General features: G+C 44.1%; 1 protein-coding gene across 1 annotated transcript in view; it reads right to left on the bottom strand.

Moving 5' to 3' along the window:
- Nucleotides 1-9,120: 9,120 nt before the first annotated feature.
- Nucleotides 9,121-14,605, bottom strand: part of PPP6C (protein phosphatase 6 catalytic subunit) — a 46,886-nt gene continuing 41,401 nt past the window's right edge. The window contains exons 5-7 of the mRNA XM_075324147.1: nt 13,400-13,479; nt 12,894-13,103; nt 9,121-10,496 (exon numbers count right to left, since the gene is read on the bottom strand). Of these exons, the coding sequence (XP_075180262.1) occupies nt 10,248-10,496; nt 12,894-13,103; nt 13,400-13,479 (539 nt within the window). The 3' untranslated portion in view covers nt 9,121-10,247. The remainder of the gene's footprint in view (nt 10,497-12,893; nt 13,104-13,399; nt 13,480-14,605) is intronic.

Here is a 14,605-nt window from a genome sequence, read left to right on the forward strand (position 1 = left end):
ACTGAGAAATTGGTGAGTTTGACTCCCCCTAAAGCCATCCCTGACTAAATAGGGCATATTTTTTTGAGTTGGGGCTTATTTTTGGGGAAACATGGTAGGTGGGTGTTTAGGTCCTTGGAGTTATCCTTCTGAAGAAAGGCATTTTCCCCTGGAAAGGTGTGGAGAATTTTCATCCTCTCATATTTACGTATGTTTCTTTTTCTATAGTATGTTGTGTTATTGGTTGGGAGCGCTCACTTACCCTGTGTTGTATTAGTTAGGGCGCCTCCGACCAGTTATGGAATCTATTACTTTCTCTGACTTTAACCCCCCCCATCTTCTTGTGACAAGTGTGTCACGGCCTGATGTAATCTCGGGGAAATCTGGGATCAGACGGTCACAGCGTATAGTTGATCGTGGATGCTTTTTAGTGCCTGCTCGTCATTTACCCCAAGTTGGAGATTATTTAATTCCATCTGGTGCTGAAAGGGTTACATTTCCTTTCTATCTTGCTGTGATCTAACAGGTAGTTGTAGCCTAATCTGCAGCCACTCCCTTCTGCTATAAATATACATGCCTCCTATAGTTCATTCTATACTGTCCACTTTGAAGGGCCAGTCTCAGGAGAAGCTTAGGTGTTCGCTTCTGTTGCAGCTATAAAGTTCATGCTGGAAAAGCTGTGGAGTTTTATTTGTTGGGTCTTCACCCACCTGTTTACGTTCCTCGTGTTGTTTTATTGCAGTGGGAGAGTAGTATCTCACTGGCCTTCATTAGTCAGGGTGTGATCAGGGCCTAGGCATGTGACAGAACACGTGGGGAAGGAACCATCGTGAGACAAGTGCAGGGATCAGGCTCAGGTGAGTGTTAGGAGGTGACCCTACTCGCACTTTCTATAGCACCAAGGCGTCCTATATTGCTTCCTTGGTTTGCCCCTTTTGTGTTGCAAATTCTCATTAGACGTCTCCAGTCATATACGGGTGTCATCAGTTAATGGAAGCGCCTTATCCGAGGCAGTACTTTTTGTTACGGAGCAGGTGTAGCTTTAGGTAGGAATTTTGCATTCTGAGAATCTTTTTTTTTTTTTAGTTTCCTGACTTGTCTCACCCGCTTTTCCTGGGTCTGCCTTGGCTCTGTACTCCTGAACCCATTTTAGATTGGAGATCCAGAGAGGTGCGCCTTTGGGGACAGTCTTGCCAAGAAAAAGGTCTCATCCCTGTAAGGTCAATCCGGGCGCAGGTGAAACCATCAAGCCTACCAGGCTTGCCTCCATCTTAGTGGTATTCCGCTGATGTGTTCAATAAAAAATGAAGTGGAGAGGTTCCCTCCACATAGGCAGTATGATTGCCTCACAGACTCGCGTCCTTGCGGCGGTATCTACCCTCTTTCTCAGGTAGAGCCCCTAAGCCAGGTCAAACTACATCAAGGAGAACCTGGTTAGAGGATTCATCCAGAAGTCATCCTCTCTAACAGCAGCAGAGTTCTTATTTGTCAAACAAAAAGATGCAACCCTCTGATCGTGAATTGATTATGGAGGTCTCAACCAGGTCACAATTAAGAACTATCCATTGCAACTAATTCTGGAAATGTTTTATTATCTTCAAGGCGCTAGGATCTTTAGCGAGCTTGCTCTAAGAGGGCCTACAACTTGATTTGAATTAGTCAAGGGCGTGATTTCCCCCAGACTAACCTTCCCTCTTAACACTCCCATGTGGGCGTGCTAACATGCTATTCAATGCCCACTGCCCAGCGTCATCAGCGGTGGCGCGTGTATGTGTTGTCACCGCCTCACACGCCGGGCTTAAGGTCAGTGCACATGATCAGAATGCCCGGCTCTTCCGGTCATGCGCATAAGACCACTCTGAAGCCGGAGCGCATGCACATGGCTTCTTAGTGTGCATGACTGGAAGTACTGGGTATCCTGATCATGCTCACTGACCCTAAACCCGGCATGTGAAGCGGTGACAACAGAAACAGGTACGCGCATCACCACCGATAACGCTGGGCAATGAATAGCATGTTAGTACACCAGGGGGGCATGCTAACATTCTAAAGGTCCAGTCACACTAAGCAACTTACCAGCGATCCCAACAACGATAGGGATTGCTGGTAAGATGCTAGGAGGTTGCTGGTGAGATGTCACACTGCGACGCTCCAGCGATCCCACCAGCAACCTGACCTGGCAGGGATCGCTGGAGCGTCGCTACACAAGTTGCTGGTGAGCTCACCAGCAACCAGTGACCAGCCCCCAGCGCCGCGTGGAAGATGCTGCGCTTGGTAACTAAGGTAAATATCGGGTAACCAACCCGATATTTACCTTGGTTACTACCGCACGGAGCTACACGTGCAGAGAGCAGGGAGCAGCGCACACTGAGCGCTGGCTCCCTGCTCTCCTATCCTAGTTACAGCACACATCGGGTTAATTACCCGATGTGTGCTGCAGCTAAATGTGCACAGAGCAGGGAGCAGCGCACAATGCTTAGCGCTGGCTCCTTGCTCTTCTAGTTACAGCACACATCGGGTTAATTACCCGATGTGTGCTGCAGCTACATGTGCACAGAGCAGGGAGCAGCGCACAATGCTTAGCGCTGGCTCCCTGCTCTCCTAGTTACAGCACACATCGGGTTAATTACCTGATGTGTGCTGCAGCTACATGTGCACAGAGCAGGGAGCAGCGCACAATGCTTAGCGCTGGCTCCCTGCTCTCCTAGTTACAGCACACATCGGGTTAATTAACCCGATGTGTGCTGCAGCTGCACGTGCACAGAGCAGGAGCCGGCACTGACAGTGAGAGCGGCGGAGGCTGGTAACAAAGGTAAATATCGGGTAACCAAGGACAGGGCTTCTTGGTTACCCGATGTTCACATTGGTTACCAGCCTCCGCAGAAGCCGGCTCCTGCTGCCTGCACATTCAGTTGTTGCGCTGTCGCTGTCACACACAGTGATCTGTGCTTCACAGCGGGACAGCAACAACTAAAAAATGGCCCAGGACATTCAGCAACAACTAACGACCTCACAGCAGGGGCCAGGTTGTTGCTGGATGTCACACACAGCAACATCGCTAGCAACGTCACAAAAGTTGTTCCTTAGCAGCGATGTTGCTAGCGATGTTGCTTAGTGTGACGGGGCATTAAGAGGGCGGACTAGTCGTTTGAAATAACACCCTTGCAACTAGGGTCTGAGCTCATTAGCATATCATAAAAGGATCTTTAGTAATACTTTTTCTAAAGATCCTTTACCCATGCTACCAGATACAGTTCGGTAGGGATTCGAAATACGCACCCAGAACTGCTCGTGGTTCGGGGTGCATATTGCACCTGACAGGTTCCCTTTAAGTCCCAAACAGCCACTTTAACGTCTATAAAACACCTTAGATTTTTATTTTACCCTAAAAGCAGCACTATACTCGTTTATGCAGAGCCTGGTATTACAGTCCGGCCCTATCCATTTGCTAGCGATGATGCATACAGCCATGTCTGAATATTGTGGATAACCCCTTTTATCAGTATCCAAACGAGACTCAAGCTTAAAAAATAAACTGAAACGAGTTTACAGACGAACATACTTTATTTCCAATATTTAATCTCTGTGTCTTTATGATTACTTTATTAAAATACAAGATATCTGGAAGGGAAAAATAACCAAAATTGGTTTGATTATTTAAAATGTACAACCCCAAAAGCTGCAGTAAATTTCTGTAAATTCTTATAATAATAATAAAAAAAATAAAAAAAAGATTGCAGCCCTTGACAACGCTATATTTGATCCTTTATATATTTGCTTTAAAACATTTGATAAAGGGAGAATTACATTTTTTTTTGCACACAAAACACAATTCATTTACAATAAGACCTGTAATAACTTTGCTGCTGAAACTTTCGGTGCGACCATAGGATAAAATATCGTATAGTGGGAACACGTGGGTGAACGGAGGGGTGTAGATTCACATTGCAGACATAACATATAGATATTTATAGTGTTAGCAACACATGATGCGAGCTCCCAGTAGGAATAATGGTAAAGGGGGTAGTCATCAAATAGATGGAAGAGGTTTTAGAAAATTGTACAATAACTATAACCATCCGAAAAGTATGTAATGTATTAAAAGGGATGTACGATTAGGATAAAAGAGTGAAAACGGTTCTACACTTGTCCATGGGCAACATCTGATATGGACAGGTGTGATGCATATTACCTGTTTATCTGGGAACATATACACTGGATATATGATCTCAGCCAGTTGCGTTTTACTCGAAAATGCTACAGCATTTAAAAGGGAACCATCCATTAGGATTTTCCTATATAAACTAAAGCCAGTGCTATACTGGCGCTATCATGCTGATTCTATACATACCTTTAGTTGTGAGATCGGATGTATACTTTCTGAAGTATAGGCAAGTAAAGTTTGTGAAATGCACTGTTATTTGATTGATAGCAGCTACAGAATATCTAATAGGTGGGTCGGCTTTTGCTAGTTATTCCCGCCCCTGTCTATCTCTATTATTACAGGGGAAGGAGGGAGGGAGGGAGGGAGGACAGGGGGAAGAAGAACAGGCAGACAGGGGCGGGAATAAGTAGCAAAACCCAACCCACTTATTTATTCTGTAGCTGCTATCAATCAAATAACAGTGAATGTCACAAACTTTACTTGCCTATATTTCAGAAACTATACATCCGATCTCACAACTAAAGGTATGTATAGAATCAGTAGGATAGCGCCATTATAGCACTGGCTTTAGTTAATATAGGAAAATCCTGGTGGTTGGTCCTCTAAGTTAAAAAAATAAAAATTCAAAAAGCTGGATGGTGCCTGGCAACTTATCCTCACCCTCACTCACTCGAGTGTGTCAGGTCTCTCCCTACACTTAGGGCATATTCATAAGTCTACTCTTCCCCTACGAGTGCTATCCATGTTTTGTTTTATGTGATAATGGATGTGTTTATTTTTTTTCTTCAGTCTGAGCGCTTGACAAAAGAACGGAGACTTGTTCGATAGCGATTGGACAAGCCAAACGTATGGATCTGTGAAACAAATTCAGAACACTTGAGTGCCATCCATCTTCTGATCATTTTTTCACAAAACCTCCAATTGTTTCCAACCCCAGAAAAACTGATGAAAAGTTGACGCTAAAAATTGACACTGTGACCAAACGTTGAAAGTTTGACCGATTTTTTTCCCATATGTGTAGACGAGACCTATCACTCAAGGAGAATGGGGCAGGGAAAAGCTGTCAAGTACCGGCCTCTTGGACTAGTCACCCAAGATGCATGGTTCCTGGATGGCTTTTAGGCCTGTTTCACACGTCAGTGATTCTGGTACGTTTGTGTTTTTTTTTTTTTTTTTTAAACGTACCAGAATCACTGACATACGCAGACCCATTATAATGAATGGGTCTGCTCACACGTCAGTGATTTTTCACTGCACGTGTCTCCGTGCGGCGTACCCGCGTGTCCGTGATTGCCGCACGGAGACATGTTTATTTTTTTCTGGCATCACTGATGTCCCACGGACCACGCAGTGGTGTGATCCGTGAGACACGTGCCAGAAATAAAAACGTGCTTTTAAAATAAAAATCATTTTTACTCACCCGGCCCCAGCGATGTCCTCTGCAGCCCGTGCAGCCTGCTGCTTCTGAGCCAGCTCATTACTGTCGCGCATATTCATGATGCACGACACAGCCGACCCGGAAGCAGCTGCTGCGGGGGTCAGCGCCGGCCGGATGCTACACCGCGGGAGCGATCAGCACCATGGAGAGCGGGAGCGGGCGCAGGTGAGTTAATCTCTAAGTGCAATCACGGGCCACGGAGAACGGAGCCCGGATTGCACTTAGACAACCCACGTGTGCCGTGATTCACGGCACACGGAGGGACATGTGCGAGTTTTACACGCCAGTGAAAAACGTCAGTGTTTTTCACTGACGTGTGAAACGGGCCTTAGATGTATGTTTTCGCTGAAATGCAGCAGGGTTTCTGAGTAAAACCTAACTGAAATGATGGCGCTCGTGGTGTCCTGAGCATCTATAGGCGATGCAGTTCCCTTTACCACCACTCAAATAAATAGCAATATCAAGAACCCCCCTATGTAGGGGGGAGATCGCTCTCAGGGCAGTGACTGACCAGCTGCTGTGTATGGACACGTGCACTGTAGTCCGTCATCTTGCCCAGAACCTGTAGTTGGAAGATGCTACCCCTAAATAATAAGCTGATGACTCCGCTCAATTTCCACAGGCTGTGTATGCACAATACCTCTTGGTGTAAACCCTGAAGGAAAAATATACACAAGTGCACTGCAATATGACATTCAAGTATATAGTCATCTCTCGTGATTTAGGATTTTTCATGAGCCATGACCAAGATTGGATGGAACCTACAGATTTGACATAGTGATAAGACTATTCCATATTGTGCCACAGCGAATCATATATGGCTACTATACTACTATGACAAACAAAAAATAACATGTGTTTCGTAGTTAAAGTTTTTTTTTTTTTAAAGGGGTTGTCCATGTGCTAAGAAAATACCTTTAAAATATGTTAATATATAAAAATACAAAAAAAACAAAACAAAAACAAAACTTTCTAATATGATTGAATTAAAGAAGTCCACTACTTGGACAACCCCATCTCATTCCCCCTTCTTCGCCCCCGTGAAAATAAATAAGCCTATAATCTACTCCGATGCGGCTGCTGTTCCAGCGATGTCTGAAGCCACGTTCTCGGGGCCCACGTGACATTGTTATGACACACGAGGCCTGCTACGAACCAGTCCCAGGTTACTTCACACAGCCTTGGGATGTTTGAGCAAAATGTAAGTGCAGCGCTGACTTCCTGTTAAATCCGAAGGCGGGGTGAAGGAAGCCGGTATTGATTGATCTCAGGGCCAGCGTCATAACAATCAGTGTTGGCTTCCTTCACCCTGCCTTTGGACATTTGAGCAGAAAGTGAGTGCACCACTCACATTCTGCTCAAATGTCCGAAGGCGGGATAGACAAGATACCAGATGCTGATTGGTCACGTGGTCCGCGTGTCATAATCAGCACACAGTGTCTTGTCTACCCCGCTTTCGGACATTTGAGCAGAATGTGAGCGCAGCGCTGACTTCCTGCTAAAACATCCGAAGGTGGGGTGAAGGAAGCCAGTACTGATTGTAATGACACACTGGCCCTGAGTCCAAATCAGTGTTGGCTTCAGTCAACCCCACCTTTGGATGTTTTAGCAGGAAGTGAGCGCTGCGCTCACATTCTGTTCAAATGTCCGAAGGTGGGAGTGAAGGAAGCTGGGACTGGTTCGTAGCACGGCTTTTGTGTCATAATGTAAGGAGAGTCTCGAAAACACGACTTCAGACATCGCCAGAATCACGGTCACACCGGAAGAGAGTATAGGCTAATTTATTTTTACGGGGGAAAACAACGGGAATGAGAAGGGGCTGTCCAAGTAGTGCACAACAGGTGCCACGATACTACGATATCATTGTTGGTCCTCGACAGCTCCACTTCTCTATGTGCATATTGGCTCATTGCAATACATAAGCCAGCCCACTTGATTGCTGGTTCAGACAAGAGAGGGGTTGGCTTGGGTAACAAAATGAGTAGTCAGCCAGCCCCCCCGCATACAAATCACTGATCATCTATAGAACCACAGTCATCTCTTCTCTGTTACACCCAAGCCAAATGTGAGAGATTTGCCAAGACACAAGATCTAAAAAGTTGATTAATACTTTATTAATCTGAAGTATATTAGCTTTGGATTATTACAATTCATAGCTTTGAATTAATTTCGATTTATAGCCATTTTCTCCAAAAAGAAAACCCCCTTTCAGGTGTGGGAACCTTTTGGATCTGCAAAATAGTACAAAATGGAAGTGGAATAGCGATGCCATGTTCAGGGGTTACGCTGTCAAACCCATGATCAGGACAGATATACATTTTTGCTCTCGTTTAATACTCTTGGGACTGGGCTGACACCACAGGGACTAATCAGGTCTGCATAAGATGCGAATAAAGGGGTTGACCAGTGTAAACAAGTTATCATCTATCCTCACTTACTATCCTGGGGGACCAACCATTAGGCAGAAAAGGGAATTTTTATTCCTGCCAGGGCACTTTTATCCCCTGTTAACAAATACATTCAGAGAAGGAATGAATGTGTCTCATGGATTCATGTCTTTTTACATCAGTTAAAAGATGTGCTCCTCTGACCATCCGAGCATGTCACAGCCCTGGACCAGACCCTTATCAAAGGACAATAAAACTTTCACACTGAACTGCAGCAGTATTTATGGCTAGAACAGCTTGTCCCCCTGCCATAGAGATAGTTCTGTTTCATATAACTTGTTCTTTTTTTTTTTTTTTTTTTTTTTTTTTTTTTTTTTTTTTTTTTTACTGCACTATTCTAAAGTCCTGTTGTGTATAAATACGTGACTCTTCAGATTTTGTGTTATACCATGCCTGATGAAGAGACCTGAGTAGTCTCGAAAGCTTGCAATTATTACCATCTTTTCAGTTAGCCATTAAAAGGTATCAACCACTGAGGACTCTCTGTTCTTTTAAACAATTTTTTTATCTCTACTGGCTAACACGGTACAAAGATATATTTTACTTGTAACAAATAGAGTGGCACATCAGATGCCCAACTGTCACCTATTCATACTCTATGGGGGCTGCCGGAAAAAGTTGAGTGCAGCACTTGGCAGCCCCATAGGGAATAAATGGAGCCACTGTTGCTCCATTCCAAAAAGGGATAAATAGTTGCTCATTCTGTCAATCAGCTCATGTCCCAGCGGTTGGAAAATTAATCACTAATGATGAGTGAAAAGTTCGGTATTCGGGTGCTCTTAGCAAGTAGTTGATGCTCAAATGGGTACAAACCAAGTACTTGATTATAAAGAAAGTCAATGGGGAAACTCACGCATTTGCTGGGGTCTGTTCTGAAAATGTTGGCGCTGCATGCTTTAAAGAATGGCGCCTGTGGAGATGGAGCGCTCGGCTCAAGATCTCATCTGTGCACGCGCCGCCTCAAGCCCATTGATCTCCCTGCAGCGGACTTAAGGAAAATGGCGCCTGGAAGTGGCACGTGCGCATATGAGAGATAGCGCGTGCGCAGATTGAACTCTCATCTGCGCACGCGCCACCTCCAGGCGCCATTTTCCTTAAGTCCGCTGCAGGGAGATCAATGGGCTAGAGGCGGCGCATGCGCCGACTATAGGCACCATTTCTTTAACAATAGAACTACTGGACTCGTGACACCTATATAGAAATACATGGTGCAAAGTAGTCAAAATGACTACCTCAGTAGTTCTAGTGTTAAGGCTTGCGCCGACAACAGGCACCATTTCTTTAAAGCTCGCACCGCCAACAGTTTCTGGATGTTCCTCCTGCCTCAGTGCCCACAGCAATTATCTGGGACACCCATAGCACCGCCCTACTCCAGCACAGCCCATGAGTTTCTATGAACCCACTCCATCAGCGCTGCCGCCCCCTCTCCAGTAAGACATGACTGGATTTTAAAACGGACTCCATATTTATTCCCCCTCTACATTTGGGGTGCGTCTTATAATGCAGTGCATCTTATAAAACGAAAAATACGGTACTCTGGTTCCCATTGTATTCTACTCGGGTACTCGCGCCCATCTGAGCACCAACTGATCGCTAAGAGAACCCGAATACCGAACTGTTCGCTCATCACCAATCTGGAAGATAGAGGTTACCTTGTTTTCACCGGACAAACCCAGTAACCCATATGTTACTTCCTCCAAGTTTCATGAAGACGTCTCCACAATATTAATAGATGGAAGAATACCAGCAGCAAAGATGTATAAAGAAAAAAAAAAAAACAAAAAAAAAAACCACGGACCTTAAGTGCCACAGACTTTAATAAATGTTCATCTTGTAAATGGCCATTGATGGCTAACCATTTGGCACAACATACGAGTAATTTGTGTATTCGGAATAAGCTGCAGTTGGTTTTTTCCTATTGACATGTTTTTTAGCGTAGGTCCTAATCTCAAAAAGGAGAAATTGATAGTGGAAGGAAAAAAAAAACAAAAAAAAACAAAAAGCAAAAAAAAAACTTTACTGACACCTTATGGTGCTTAGTTAGCGGTAAATTTTCATAAACCACTCAGTGAAAACAAAAATAGAAATATTAACATTACATGTTTGATAATTTAAAAGAAAGGCAAGATGCAGCATTTCAGCAGCAAAGTGCTTAAAATAAACAAAAAAAAAAAAAAATATATATGATCCAGCACAGAACTCAACAGGTGGAGAGCATTCAGAGGAAGTACGGTGTGGTGGTTCTGGGGGGAATAACCCGTTCAGAATCTGGGACAGCGCGAAATAATTTGGGTTCTCGAGTGTTCACATCTTTAAAAACCATAATGGACGCAATGTTGCCGCAGCGGTAGCAGTAGTTTGGGGCGGACCAGACTGTTACCAGCTTCTCGTCAAACATGAACTTGTAGCCCTCGTGCACCAGCTGATGCGCTCGACAGATGAGTTTCAGGTTATTTATGTGCACAAACTGAAAAGGCAAGGGAAAAACAAATAAAACATGTTAGCTTACAAATATCCAGTATTTCGTTTACGTACCTTTTATTCCCACAATCATCTTTTTCAAAAACCACAGTATCATCATACCTATTGTTAATATACAGACCAAGCACAACAAAGCTTTTTTCTTGTACCTTCATGTCTTTTGTTTCCACATCTCTTGCTGCCCCTACATTTCATAGCTGCACCCTGCTTCTCCTCAGTTGCTGCAGGCCCCCACCAGTGTGCCTGCTGTTCCACCTCTTCAACTATATCTGCTGTTCTTCATCAACAGTAGCATCCCAATAGACATAATGGTAATATATAATAAAGCCCTAAAAGAACTTAAACTTGCAGTATACAATATAAATTGCAGACTTCTTTGAGTACCAATATGGTGGTGATGGGTGTGGAGGGGCCTTCAGAGGCTACTTATCGGCCACCCATGACTGTGTTGCGTGGGAGGATAGTGGGTGGTGAGCACCGCCAATGGAGATACTTAAAATGCCACTGTAAGTGACTGACATAAGCATTTAAATAGTTAAGCAGCAGTGATCCACTGCTGTTATGGGCAGATGCTGGCTACATATTACAGCCGGCATCTGCTCTACATGGAGCAGACAACTTTTGAACCCATTCCATACATGTAAACTGACAAACGACATACAGTGGGTACGGAAAGTATTCAGACCCTTTTAAATTTTTCACTTTGTTTCATTGCAGCCATTTGGTAAATTCAAAAAAGTTAATTTTTTTCTTATTAATGTACACTCTGCCCCATCCCTTATTTTGTCAGAACCCCCTACCCCCCCCGGAAATATAGAAATTTTTGCAAATTTATTAAACAAGAAAAACTGAAATATCACATGGTCATACGTATTCAGACCCTTTGCTCAGACAAATATGTAAGTCACATGCTGTCCATTTCCTTGTGATCCTCCTTGAGATGGTTCTACTCCTTCATTGGAGTCCAGCTGTGTATAATTAAACTGATAGGCCTTGATTTGGAAAGGCGCACACCTGTCCATATAAGACCTCACAGCTCACAGTGCATGTCACACCAAATGAGAATCATGAGGTCAAAAGGAACTGCCCAAGGAGCTCAGAGACAGAATTGTGGCAAGGCACAGATCTGGCCAAGGTTACAAAAAAATTTCTGCAGTACTCAAGGTTTTTAAGAGCACAGTGTCCTCCATAATCCATAAATGGAAGAAGTTTGGGACCACCAGAATCTTCCTAGACCTGGCCGTCCAGCCAAACTGAGGAATCGTGGGAGAACAGCCTTGGTGAAAGAGGTAAAGAAGAACCCCAAGATCACTGTGGCTGAGCTCCAGAGATGCAGTAGGGAGATGTGGGAACGCTTCACAAAGCCAACTATCACTGCAGCCTCCTCCAGTCAGGCATTTAAGGCAGAGTGGCACGACGGACGTCTCTCCTCAGTGCAAGGCATATGAAAGCCTGCAGAGAGTTAAGAAAAAAAACAAAACAAACACACACGAAAAAAAATCTTCAACTATGAGAAATAAGATTCTCTGGTCTGATGAGACAAAGCTGGAACTTTTTGGTGATAATTCTAAGCGGTATGTGTGGAGAAAACCAGGCACTGCTCATCACCTGCCCAATACAATCCCAACAGTGAAACATGGCGGCATCATGCTATGGGGGTGTTTTTCAGCTGCAGGGACAGGACGACTGGTTGCAATTGAAGGAGAGATGAATGCGGCCAAGTACAGAGATGTCCTGGAAGAAAACCTCTTCCAGAGTGCTCTGGACCTCAGACGTGGCCGAAGGTTCACCTTCCAACAAGACAATGACCCTAATCACACAGCTAAAATAACAAAGAAGTGGCTTCAGAACAACTCTGGGACCATTCTTGACCGGCCCAGCCAGAGCCCTGACCTAAACCCAATTGAGCATCCCTAGAGAGACCTGAAAATGGCGTCCACCAATGTTCACCATCCAACCTGACGGAACTGGAGAGGATCTGCAAGGAAGAATGGCCGAGGATCCCCAAATCCAGGTGTGAAAAACTTGTTGCATCATTCCCAAGAAGACCCATGGTTGTACTAGCTCAAAAAGGTGCTTCTACTCAATACTGAGCAAAGGGTCTGAATACTTATGATCATGATATATTTTAGTTTTTCTTATTTAATAAATTTTCAAAAATTTCTACATTTCTGTTTGTTTTTTTCTGACAAGATGGGGTGCAGAGTGTTCATTAATAAGAAAAAATGAACTTTTTTTTAATTTCCAAATGGCTGCAATGAAACAAAGAGTGAAAAAATTTAAAAGGGGTCTGAATACTTTCCGTACCCACTGTATACACAAAGCTGCCTAACGAGAAAAAAAAAAAAAAAAAAAGAAAAATTCTAATCGCACAATAATTTACCTCATTAGTGACCTTTGCTCCAAACAGCCAACCTGCTCCTCTGGGGCTGATCGCCCAAGTGTCCACATCCTCGGGGTCTGACCACACCAAGTCACAGAAGGCTCCTTTGTGAGGGATTTCTTGATTACGTTCTATAGTCCGGATCTGATCCAAGGTCTTTATGTCTGGGGATAATCCGCCATGTACGCAAAGTATCTGCTCATCTATCAACTAAAAAAAGACAAACACTTCCATAACTTCCTGATTTAATGCACTTGCAGCCCCATAGAGGCCTCCTCACATGGCCAGGCCAGTGTTCGCAATGTGGACTTTGTGAATTTTACGGGAACCCCCCCCCTGTGGACCAGTTGATTGTTGTAGGGACCCTGACATTTCAATGAAAAGTCAATATGGTAAATGTAAAATATTTGCGAAAAAAAGTGAAAAAATGAAATAAATAATAATAATAAAAAATATATTTATAGAAGTATATTTAAAATATAAATAAAACATGAAGGCGTACTTACGGCTGCTACTGTCAGCATATCAAACACCTTGGTACAGTACCGCCATGCATTGGCATTACCATATTTTGTTTGGCACTCATCTAGGGAATAAAAAAAAAAAAAATTGCATGTATTACAACTTTGCTCTTCGCATAATATAATCCAGTGGGTACCACATTGTGACTCTACTTGTTAGGATACCAGAATGCAGGACAAATCAAAACTTCAAAACTGATAAATAGCGCCCAAAAATTATCCACCACTTCAGGAGAACACCAGTCATGACACTTATGCATTACTCTGTCCTCTGGTCGGCTGAAATTAGGCAAGGAATTGTTATGACGGAGGCTGAAGCTGTAAAAGGATTACTGTGCCCTTTGTATATTACAACATGCTACATCCAAGATGCAAATATGGCATGTAATACATATCAAACAAAAGGGCTGCGAGAGTACCATACCTGCTATGTGGAATACATACTAGTGGAATACATACTAGTTATGCCCTTACAGGAGCAGAGATTTGGGCTTTTTAAACTACCATATCTTTCAGATTATAAAATGCACTATACCTCACAAAAAATTTGGTAGGAAAATAGGGGTGCGTCTTATAATGCGAATGTAGCTCACCGGGAGGTGGAGAATGGGGGCTGTGGTGACTGCGGTGGGGGCTGCGTGGAGCAAGGCAGTGCGGCGGGTGTCCCAGATGCTGTGTTGGCGATACGAGCTTCAAATAATGGCGTCCGGAATCAGTGCATGTACAGATGAAGCTCTTGGCTTAAGATTTCATCTGCGCACGCGCCGCCTCCGGCCCATTCATCTCCCAGCAGCGGACTTAAGGAAAATGACGCGTGTGCGGAGGAGATCTCGGCTTGTCATTGAGCCTAGAACTTTAACTGTGCACGCGCCACCTCTGGGCGCCATTTCTTTGAAATCTCCGACAAAAAAGGCTCATGTAATGTCTCAAGGTGGTCATATACAGTCATATGAAAAAGTTTGGGCACCCCTATTAATGTTAACCTTTGTCTGGGTCGCTCCATTGGGAGACCCAGACAATTGGGTGTATAGCTTCTGCCTCCGGAGGCCACACAAAGTATTACACTTAAAAAAGTGTAACCCCTCCCCTCTGCTATACACCCTCCCGTGCATCACGGGCTCCTCAGTTTTTAGCTTTGTGTGGAAGGAGGCACACATTCACGCAAGCTCCACGTTTTTAGTCAGCAGCAGC

This window comes from Anomaloglossus baeobatrachus, chromosome 9, assembly GCF_048569485.1.
Source record: "Anomaloglossus baeobatrachus isolate aAnoBae1 chromosome 9, aAnoBae1.hap1, whole genome shotgun sequence".
NCBI lineage: Eukaryota > Metazoa > Chordata > Amphibia > Anura > Aromobatidae > Anomaloglossus > Anomaloglossus baeobatrachus.